General features: G+C 38.3%; 2 protein-coding genes across 2 annotated transcripts in view; one reads left to right on the top strand and one right to left on the bottom strand.

Annotated features, from left to right (window-relative positions):
* Window positions 1–1015: 1015 nt before the first annotated feature.
* rnf7 (ring finger protein 7) lies at window positions 1016–3482 on the bottom strand. Its single transcript, XM_084124740.1, has 3 exons — window positions 3280–3482; window positions 2288–2335; window positions 1016–1710 (listed from the first exon to the last, which is right to left on the bottom strand). Exons 1-3 carry the CDS (start codon window positions 3452–3454, stop codon window positions 1592–1594), a joined length of 342 nt encoding a protein of 113 aa, XP_083980866.1. The 5' UTR covers window positions 3455–3482; the 3' UTR covers window positions 1016–1591.
* A 1429-nt stretch (window positions 3483–4911) lies between these two features.
* trpc6b (transient receptor potential cation channel, subfamily C, member 6b) overlaps window positions 4912–11205 on the top strand; it is a 31416-nt gene continuing 25122 nt past the window's right edge. The window contains exon 1 of the mRNA XM_084124045.1: window positions 4912–5186. Within this exon, the coding sequence (XP_083980171.1) occupies window positions 5107–5186 (80 nt within the window). The 5' untranslated portion in view covers window positions 4912–5106. The remainder of the gene's footprint in view (window positions 5187–11205) is intronic.

The following is an 11205-nucleotide window of genomic DNA, read 5'->3' as shown; positions in this document are numbered from 1 at the left end:
GAGTAATAAACCTGTGCCTGTAAACGTCTTTTCACTACTAAAAAAGTAACTTAAGTGTTTTGTTTAGTTTTTTATTTTTTATGAGTGAGAACAGTAGCCAACAATATATACAGGGATGGGCAACTTCGGTCCTGGAGGGCCACTGTCCTACAGAGTTTAGCTTCAACCCTAATCAAACACACCTGAACAAGCTAATCAAGGTCCTCAGGATTACTAGAAAATTACAGGCAGGTGATTTTTTCAGGGTTGGAGCTACTCTGTAGGACAGTGGCCCTCCAGGACCGAGGTTGCCCATCCCTGATATAATAGACAATAGACATTTAACCTGGTCTTGATTTATACTAAGCTGTAAACTCTTGTGAGTGATGGGTATAGGCTGCATACATAATATTCTATTTCCAAAGCAGGTGTTACGTTGCAGAATGCTGCCAGACCTGAATGTGAACTCCCTAAAACAATGTCTGAATGTGAACTCCCTAAAACAATGTCTAAGTAGCTTTATTCTTAGGTAACATTATCTATAGCATGCACAGCCTCAAGTATTTTTACAAGTTATTACATTACATATTGTTTATACAGGACACTTGTCACACTAGCTGCTTAACATGTCATGTCAACTTCCCAAATACAATTTAGTGCATAATATTTAGTCTCGATTGCACTCTTGAGAAAAGCCCTTAACCCCAGAATGCACCAGGGGTGATATGAGTACAAACAGTTTACAGTGCCGCTGGCTGAAAAACCTGCTTCACATTTCAAGTAACTAAATCTTTGTCTTGGAAATTGTCCTTATAGGTTCCGGACTACTCATATGCACTCAAATCCTGAGCTAATTGTTTCACTAGAATTAGCAAAGGATGGAGCAATAAGAAACGTACTGGTGGAAGACTTACAAAATGCTTTTTCACTGAGGTCTCTGTTACATTGACTTTTTTTCAGTTTTGTGCTGTAAAATATTTCATAGATAGATTTCTCTCTTTGCAAGTATAAAAGTAAAATTTGCCTGCAAGCCAGCTTTATAAATATTTAAGTTTATTGATGACAATTTTCATTTTTGAACCATTCCTTTAAATCTGCCCATTGAGGGAGTTTTATAGACCCGTGTACACTAATAATGAATAATAATTTAAACAACTATCGACATATGAAATGTAAATGCTCTCCAGAAATACTTAAAATATGATTTTGAAAAAAATCCTCATCCAGTAATCATTATCACACATCAATAAAACATTTAATTATTTTTTTTAAATTTATTTCTAGCACACTTAAAACACGCATTCATAGTACAACTTCAGTTCGAATGTCACACATGATGCCATAAACACCCAAGTGAATCTGCTGTTTCCCGGAGCTCTTCTGGCTGGTTCTTGTTAATGCTGTGTGAGGTGACAGAAGGGTAAAGCTAACCACTAACCAGAGTCACCTGGATTTCTGCCTACGTCCATGGTTTCACTTTGACAGTCACATACATGCAGATAGGTATTCCTACACATTCAGCGGCTGGAGATGATCTGATATTCAGTCTTGTCTCCCTAAGGGGAGAAGTGCCAAAGTGGACGGAGGAAATGTGGGTACAAAGCTCCAATCCTCACTTGCCGATCCTCTGTACCACCCAGTCCTGTTGGCATAGTGGGCATCTATTGTTCTGCTTGACCCAGAGGGACATGCAGCAGTTGTGGAAGGAGTGGTTGCACTCTCCCCATACCACTGAGAGAAAGACAGAATAAGAGACGGTGATGTTTTGGACTTCACTGACTTTTATTGTAAAAAAACAAAAAAAAACAACAACACTGAGACATTCCTCAAAATATCTATTTGTGTTCCACAGAAGAAAGAAAAATGTGAGGGTGAATATATGATTACAATTTTCAATTCTGGGTGAAGTATCTCTTTAAGTCTTTGCTGCTTTAAATATCATAGTGTGAGACTGTCCTTTGATTTGACCAGTTGTCTAACCTACCAGTGAGGAGGCAGGGCGCGTCTGATGATGCAAATTAATACTATGGATTATGCACTTGGTCAAGGTACGTAACCCGGATTGCCACTAATAAGTGTTCTGTAAGTCACTTTGGATACAATCATCTGATAAATGACAAGGTCATTTTTATTATTATTGTGCATTAAAAATTAGAGAAATAAAGAAATACAATATGACAAAGAATATTAGTGAAGTGCAAACTGTAATGGCAAAGGACTGTGGTGCCATCTGCTTCTAGGGGCTTAATGTAATTTATTAATTAGGCAGGTAATTAGTATGCCAGCAGTGATGTTACAGTTGACTCACCAACGCAGTCCTCTTGTTTGTTTTCTGCCTGGCATCTCAAGCATGCATCTGAAATACATTTTAAAATACACACGGTCCATAAACATACCAAGTTCTTAATATTCATTTAGAACAGAAATAAGATTAAATCTAAATCATGTTTATGAAGAAGTCACAGTTTGAAGGGTGTACAATTATAGCTTGATGATTAGGTTGAGGTGGGCACTATAGGCTACATTTGCTTGTCTTGGACAAGTAAAATCCAAACAAAGGTTTGTCTCAAAGCCTGAACTGCCTACCTAGATAGCATTTTGGTATATTGTTTATTTATTGTTTACAAGTGCATTTTGCACATTCACCGCAGTCTTCTGGGCATTGTTCATTAAGTGTTTTTTAACGTCTGCGCAGATGCACTTGCAGTTGAATTTGATGCAGCATTTTCTGAGCATCAAAAGTTATTTTTAATATTCTTATGCATTTGATTCAGCAGGTTACAGCATCATATTGTTAGGTTTGGCAATTTTTGTAGCATCATAAAGGCGTCGATTCAAAGAGTTTATTCACGTTTTTGGGCAGTAAAGTTATACGTTACAGGTTCACGTTTGAAGCAGCATATAAACGACATATTTTGAGCAGTGATGGTGGTTCATTCGAACGATCGATGAGAATTAAGTTACTGTTGCAGGAAGTTTCGAATCTCAGATTTCTTGCTTTTTTTATTTTTTTATTGAACTAACGTTAGGTGCATTTGGTCGTAACATTTTTGGCATAATACGACTTTACAACGTTTGAGTCAGCATTTAAACGACCACTTATGATTTCCACAAATGTTGTCTGAGTAATGTTAGGCAGCAGTATGTCATTCACTTTTAACGGTTCACAAGTTTTATTTGTTACTACTAGTGTGTCAGGCGAACACTTTCTACATTCGTGGTCTGTTGAGGTTAACCAGCTAACAGTCACATAAATGCTACCTCAGGTAACGTTAGCCTGTTAGCTAGAGAAACACTCACCCATTACTTGAACCCGACAAATAGCGCAAGTGTCGCACTCCACATCCCAACTCCACATTGCCACAGCATTCCACTTCTTGAGGGAAAACATCTTATCTCCCCCTGATTTGGATCCAGAAGAACTGCTGTGAGTGTGCGCTAAACCCGGCTCATCACCATCGTCCATCTCCGCCATGGCGAAGAGACGCAGAAACAAAATGGCTGGGATAGGCGGGTCTGCAGACACGCAGATCGGTCTCTCAGTGGAGTTGTCTGTTAACAGGCCCCTGGCTGGATGTCTTAAAATCCATGCATTAATATAGTATATTTTTAACACACGCGGTCAAGTTCATTTTTACCATTTGCTCTAATTTCTCCAGATTTCAATTTTTTTTTCTTGAAACAAGAAAAATGAAGAGTGGGATAAACAAATTGCATATATTTTTTTAATTCATGGAATGATTTTTGGAATGATGGTCTGCATTTGTACTGTATGACAGTTTCTTCATTTATGTACGGTATTTTTATTTTTGTCACTTTTCTGCATCTGTGATGGTCATTTATATATATATATATATATATATATATATATATATATATATATATATATATATATATACACACATTTATTATTTGACTTGTTTTATGTCTTTGTTTAACCTCCTCACATTTTTTTAAATGTGGAGAATTGTAGGTCAATTGTGACATCACATCAGTATACTGTTATACTGTCAGGAAAACAAGGTAAAGGAATAAAGAATAATAAGACATTCATTAAAGTATACATCCATACAATATAACCTTTACAAAGGATTTTGAAAGTTTTCAAATTCTAAAGGAAAAATCTTGAAAATTGGAATGAAGTGTGCAAATTTTTTAAATCTGGTCAATAAAATAAAAAGGTCAATTTGCGACATGTCTGCATTGTTTTTACAAATTCTGTATAATGTATTGCAGCATAAAAGTATGCTATTTCAGAGTGCTGAATACATTGACATTAATACTGACAAAGTTGTACATGAAATCATTTTCATCCTTTCGGAAGCAATCTCTTCAAGGTTGTATGACCTTCAAGGTTGTATGATGTCAACCCTGTTACCATGATTTTGGCTACATTCACAAAATTGGGTCTAGTTAATAATGTTTAAAAATAAAAACCTTTCTAAAGACACAATTATTTCAACTTTTTGTCTACATTTTTCTCTTTATAGCCTACTACACAGACATTCAGTAGCCTGCTAATCCATTTAGGCTGCTGTCGATGCAGGTTCCATTGTTATGTTTGTCTGAAGTATGTAGGCTAGATTGTGTTTGTTTTTCGTGTACTTTCTATGTTTAAACTTTGTAAAGTAACTATTATTATTAACTCTGACAATAGCATATCAACATGCCAGCACCCATGAGGGGGCGACTCGCTCCACTTAGAATAAAACAGCTTTTTTCTAGTCGGCTCATGCATGTAGGCTACCCTATCGTATGTTATTATTTTAATTATATTTATCAAATGTACTGTTTTAATCATTTTTTGTTGTTGCAGTTTTCCCCGCATAGGCCTACAGTGTCTAAAATCTTACAATAATTTATTTTAAAAATCACCTAATAAAATTGGAAAATGTTTCTTTGAACGGATCGTAATGATGTAGCCGTGACATCATCACACATTCGATTTATTGAACACACTTGACTGAATAAGCTTCCCAGGAATACTTTTACGAATCAACCCTACACTAGAATTCGCTTCTTTAATGAAAAATAATTTGAGGAGAATTTTGTTTAGCTCTGGATGATCACATCTATTCCAGTGAGCGGCTCTTTCGTGCGCCAGTGATTCATGAAGACAGCAAACCGATGTCCACTGATCCCACTTCTGTTCATCAACGGATGAACACCGACTTTGAAAAGAATCCTTTACCACGCTATTGCAAGAGGTGAGATCTGTTTATTGGACATTTTTGGAGATAGGCTACATAGAAATGTTACAACATTAACAAAGTTCAGCAAAGTTTTACCACTTAGTTAAGCTCATTGTTTTCCTGATTTTTGTCATTGTATTTATTTAATGCTCTAGCTGTACATGTAAGATGATTGCCACCCTCTCTGACAAACTGACATGTTAAATGTCCCTGAAGTATTGATCTGAAAACATTGATACGTAATTATAAAGAAATTACATAAATAATAACTCTGTTCTTTGTCACATATGGCTATTTTCTGACAAACTTAATCATTTGGACCTAACGTAAGGTGAATTAGGGCAATAACCTCTGCATCTGCCTAGCTGGAACTGACAAACTGAAGATTATGATGTGACCTTTCAAACATTTTGAGTCAAAGGATCATTACACAAATGTTTTTTCTTCTTCTTTCATCTGTGGTCTTTATCTGTGGTCTGGTTTTGAAGAATTGGTTAGCATTTCAGCACGTTATGAATTTTTGTAATTTGTAAATCCTTGGCTTCTGAAATGAGTTTTTTTTCTTGAATAACAAAGACAGCATTAGTGTAGGAGGACTCATCAATCTCTGATTCAGTGCTGTTATTGCTACGGAAACAAACACATTATTTTTAATTGAAATACTTAGTATTAAATTAAGCAATTTAAATGCAATCATTCAGGCACATCCTCTCTTTGTCTGACATATACATACTGTAGGTTAACCGGTTTTTAAACTTCTTTTAAACAACTCTGTAATTTGGTACATCTCAGATGATTCACATTTAGAATGTTTTTTCAAAATTAATAAGCATCTTAGATCCATTAACATGTATTCAAGTATAATCTGAAAAAGAGATTATAAACATCTCATCTGTGTACAGTGAACAGTAATCCCACAGTGTTTGAACACTTAACATTTAAGGAATACTAAAATATCATGAACCAAGTGATCTGCAAACATATGCTGCTAGAGTTTTTATCTGAACTATCTTTACTATTGATATTTTTGCAGCGACTTTAAACCAACTGGTCCCAAAGTCCCAAATTTATGAAGTTCACACAAGTGTCTTGAGGAGTAATCGCAGGAGTAGTTCATAACATGTGAACATGATCCATTTCGTCAACCACCAGATGTCCAAATATTTTTGGATTTCTGAATCTGAACACTCAGCCTCGGAATCCCATGAGGATGATATACAGCTAAACATTTTATTAGTCAAAAAAGTTCATTATAGCATGATAGTGGCCAAGCTAACAGGCTTCTTATAATAATTCAAAGTAGTTAAACTACAGTTAGCTATACTAACAAATGTAGATAACTATATTAAAGCTATTCAAGGGGACAATACATTTTTTAAATACATTTTAAAATCTACAAAATATTTATAATCATATTTTATCATTTATATTATGCCTCAACCTACATTATACTATGACTCCACAAACATACTACTGTATACATACAATTAATTGCAGTTTTCAGCCAAAATTGCCACTAGGGGCGGTTATGCCGAGTTCACGCACGATTTTCATAGTTGGATGATAATGGTTAAACTGATAATCACGATTATTTTGCTCAAAATTATAATTGCGATAATTAATTACGATTATTCTCATTTGAGAAACTACAGAGAAAGAGAAGAGACAGTTAACGGTTTATATATATATATATAATAGCTTCAATGCAAGCGAACGTTATTTGTTGTGTAGTGACGTGTGTGTTCAAGTAAGCCAGAAATGCGCAGATTCTGCACAATATACTAATATATCATGATGACTCAGTAGATCATGATGACTCACGAGTAGTTGCGCAAAATACTCGCAGATTTGGCTTACACAAATTTCCCCAGCAAAGTGAGTAAACATAATAACATGCCAAATTGGCCAGTGATTTGACAGCGTTACCGGCCAAAGTTCATTTTTAGCCGCATTTGTCGGGTTGGCGGGTGTAAATTTCAAACCATCAGACTTCATTTAACCAATTATGACAACTTCCTCAGACATCAAGTCAATACAAATGGCATGTTTTTACGTTAGATGAGCGCTTTGTGATGCGTCTTCACATTAGATCTTCTAAGCGACACATTTCGGTTGCAAATGAGACAAAGTACAGATCCAGATCGCTCAGCAAATTCGTACTGCAAAGAAAAATAGTCTACTTGTTGATACACACTGAAAACGGTCAGTGGCTGTCTTTTTCAACTGACTCACATCATGAAAACTGGTAAAACTTAAACTTAAAAAAATAGAACCGCAAAACTCATTTAGAAACAGATTTAGTCACACAAACAGCACAAGTGGCTTGTGAAGAAACAGACTGGCTGTGTAACAATTTCATGCAAACAGAATATCGCTGTGGAGATCAGTGCTTTTTCCGCAGTGTAGAGCGAGCGTGCATGCGCAGGGTTGCCAGATTGCACCGATTAAGTAAAACACTGGGCATAAAATGTAAGAGAAAAGCTCTGTTTGGGTGATTTGGGAGATTTAAGCTATTTAGATCTGGCAACCACAAACATCAATGCTAGTGGGGACTTGTTAACCAGGGCCGGCCTTAAGCATCTGGGGGCCCGTTTCAATAGCTAATATGGGGCCCTACCCAAATAAAACATAAACATAATAGAGCAGAAAAAGCAAGGATTCCTGTTGGTTTGCATCAATGGTATATTATTTTATTACGTGCACTTTCAGCTTCATGAACAGGCAGCTCAACATAGAAATAATCCAACCTTATTTGATTAAAACTGTATACAATTATACAGCGTTTTACGTTGGAATAAGCCTCGCCCTTTCACGCAGGGCAACTTCACTGCTTAACTGATTTGCGCAGTATATTTTCAGCTGTCTGGGCTGACTTAAAAAAAAAAAAAAACAGCTCAAACATCCCCTATCTTGAATTATTTAACAAAAGCAAAGAAGAAAAAGTGTCTGACTGACACTGAACCGAATTTCATAAATAAATAAATAAATAAATAACGATGTTTTCGCGTTATTTCAGCCCTGTGGACAGCTCACGGGCGGCGGGCGTAGATTTCACCTGAGCCCTTTTTAGAAATCCACCCTTCTGTGTTTGAGTACTGAGAATGCCCTGATAAGTTCATCTTTGTCCAGCGATTTTGTCACCTCGTGCTCAATTGAAATCTGAGCGAGAGCTGACAGCCGCTCCTGGAGCATTGTTGACCTCAAGTGTGTTTTTATTAGTTTCAAGCGAGAGAAACTCCTTTCTCCGCTCGCTACAGTCACAGGCACTGTCATCATGAGTCGGAGAGCAATGCTGAGGTTTGGATACAGTTCAACTAAATTGTTTCTGTAAATGTAGCTCAGAATATGCAGGCCAGTGGTTTCTTTTGCAGGCACGGTAGTAACAGCAGCTGAGATCTCGCGCACAAGGTCCTCAGCGTCCACATTGCAGAGGGTTTTTTCTATATTCATTCATTTCCTCTCTTCTATAAATGAAACCAAACAGACCATGAAATGTCTCCATCAACTTGAAGCGCTCACTAGTGCCTGTAATGGCAGAGTCCACTAGTGGTAGGAAAACATCTCTCCTGAACTTTTCCTCGGGTGTCACTGTCAAGGAAGGATCCGGATTTTGGGGCTCGTACGGAAACTGGCGTTTGGGTTTTCGGCCTCGTGTAGTGGGAAAGACCATTGGTATCTCCATCTCTTCCGCGATGTCTCTAGCATCTGTCAGGGCGGATGAAAGGCCGTTCTCTCTGTATTCCTTTAGGAATTTAAGAACATATCTCACCTCGTGCTGTAGCACATCAATCCCAACTTGTGGGCTCTGGAGCAGCATGCTGACACGATTAACCTCATGTAGAATGTTGTACCAGATGATGACAGTAAGCAGGAATTTCCAGCTCGTTATCTCCTGTTCAAGGCCTCTGGCAGCAGACGCAGTCTCACTGTCACCTGATAATAACAATAATGTTGTTTTTTTAAATTTCAACAATTTATAATGACGCTTCACAATGCCATAGGTTAAAAACACCCTAATAAGTAGCCTAACACACTAAAATCATAGCCTGTCTATCACAAAACAAAATAACACACACTCGACTCGTACATATCTTTTTTTGTTGCATGATCGACTAGTGAGAGAAGAGCTTCGCCGACAGCAGGAAGCTGATAGCGCAGCACTTTCACACTTTACACGCGGCATTCCCATCGCGTGTTGGATAAGGCCTTTAGGGTCATCTGTGGTACGTTTGTCTTGAAAATCTCCCATCTCTGTGTGGAAGAGCTGAAAATGGTGTACAGACGTTGCAGCACCCCAAAGAAGCTCACAGACTCCACTGTTGACTTCGCAGCATCTACAATGACGAGGTTTAGACCGTGGCTGGCGCATGGCATGAACAGTTCTTTTTTGTTGATATCAAGCACCCTTTTCTGCACACCGCTATTTTTCCCCCGCATGTTGCTACCGTTATCATACGCCTGTCCCCTGCATTTTTCAACATCCAGGCCTAACTTCTCCAAATGCTTCAAGAAGACATCTGTTAGCCCTGTGCCTGATGTGTCTAGCACTGGTAGGAAACCGACAACATGCTCTCCAACAGTAGCCCTGGCACCGATTTGGCACTTGACAAAGCGCAGTGTCACAGAGAGAGTGTGCAGCATCCGGGGTGCAGTCCATTATCACAGAGTAGTAATGGGATTGTTTTACTCTTTGTATTATTGCTTCCACTGTCTTGTCTCCAATAAGAGTGATCAGCTCATTTTGGCATCTTTTTCCCCAGATAATGGTCAGCAATCTCTTTTGTCTCCGCTCGTCTGACATGTTCGCTCATCACTGGGTCAAACTCTGCAAGCAGCTCCACCACACCTAGAAAGTTTCCATTGTTTGTTTCATGTAGGTTGGAATTGTGGCCACGGAAAGCAAGGTTTTGTTCTGCAAGGTGACAGACTATGGCAATTAACCTTTTCATGACGTCATTCCACTGTCTTTTTTTCAACATTTGCATTTCTTGATAGGTATTGTCAATGGTACTGTGCGTTTTTACGTGCTTCTCCAGCTCGTGCCAGCTGTCCATGTTGGCACGGTGTGTATTCGATTTTTCATGATCCTGGAGTGTGAGAGTGAGTCGTTCCCACATTCTGAAACCTCTGTGAGTGAGACTACTCGTCCGCTTGCCAAATAAATAGCTTGCCAAATAAATAGAGGTCACATTTTTCATCTTCATGAAATATCTGTCCTTGGTAAAACGGCGGTGTGATTGGCTTTTTGGGAAGTTAAACTCCTCTATCTGAACGGGACCGCTCCTAACAATATCAGTTCGTTGGTCATCGGCAATATGCTCTGGCCAGCACCCCGGGTCTGTCTCTGTAAATGGGGTTTTCTCCCTGGCATCTCCCTCACCTGTCTCAGCGGTAGGAACTTCATCGTCATGTTCTTGTTCTAACAATGTTTGGTCATCATTATTGCTAGCAGTTTGAGTTGAAGACGGATAATCTTAATTTTGGCTAGCATCCTGTGACGGGGGTTCGGCCGCTGCTGTCGCCCGGTAGGGTTAACGTTACAGATGCTGAACCAAAGAAAGAGGTCACTTTTGGTAGACTAAATAAAGCTTTCGTTTTTCAGCACCACTGCCATATGTACGTTTCATTTCCTATTAAAATTATTTTCCTGCTCAAAATAACGTTTTAACCTAACGGCAAAAAAGGCAAAGTATAAACACATGAACTACCGGTATTTATTTACTTCAGATCACCATTCGTGGAGGCTGTAAACATCGCCATGGTAACCGCGGCGCGACTCCAGTTCAACCAATCAGAGACGTCAGTGTTTTGCTTAGAATTATGGATAGTGTAGTATTTCTCCAGAAGATCGCAAATAACAAGGTTGATTTTTATACCTTGTGGCTTTTATAGGAGCAGAAACTTTCATTTCACAACCTCGTAGCTTGTGGTCAATCTACCTTGGATGGTTTAGACATTATGGCTGAAAATCAATATCTGAGCGTTCACCAAGATGGTGAATGCTCTGCTCCTTCCCCCATTGGAGGACCGGGCA

This window comes from Abramis brama, assembly GCF_963993115.1.
Source record: "Abramis brama genome assembly, chromosome: 9".
NCBI lineage: Eukaryota > Metazoa > Chordata > Actinopteri > Cypriniformes > Leuciscidae > Abramis > Abramis brama.
The sequence above is the reverse complement of the archived record's forward strand: the minus strand, read 5'-3'. Positions and strand labels throughout refer to the sequence as shown.

Excerpts from the sequence above, each read along its gene's own strand:
- rnf7 (XM_084124740.1), bottom strand. The coding sequence starts at position 3,454 with ATGGCGGAGATGGACGATGGTGATGAGCCGGGTTTAGCGCACACTCAC. Across the intron at positions 2,336-3,279 it reads TTGTCGGGTTCAAGTAATGG|ATGCATGCTTGAGATGCCAG; the intron begins GTGAGTGTTTCT and ends AATGTATTTCAG. Across the intron at positions 1,711-2,287 it reads CAAACAAGAGGACTGCGTTG|TGGTATGGGGAGAGTGCAAC; the intron begins GTGAGTCAACTG and ends TCTTTCTCTCAG.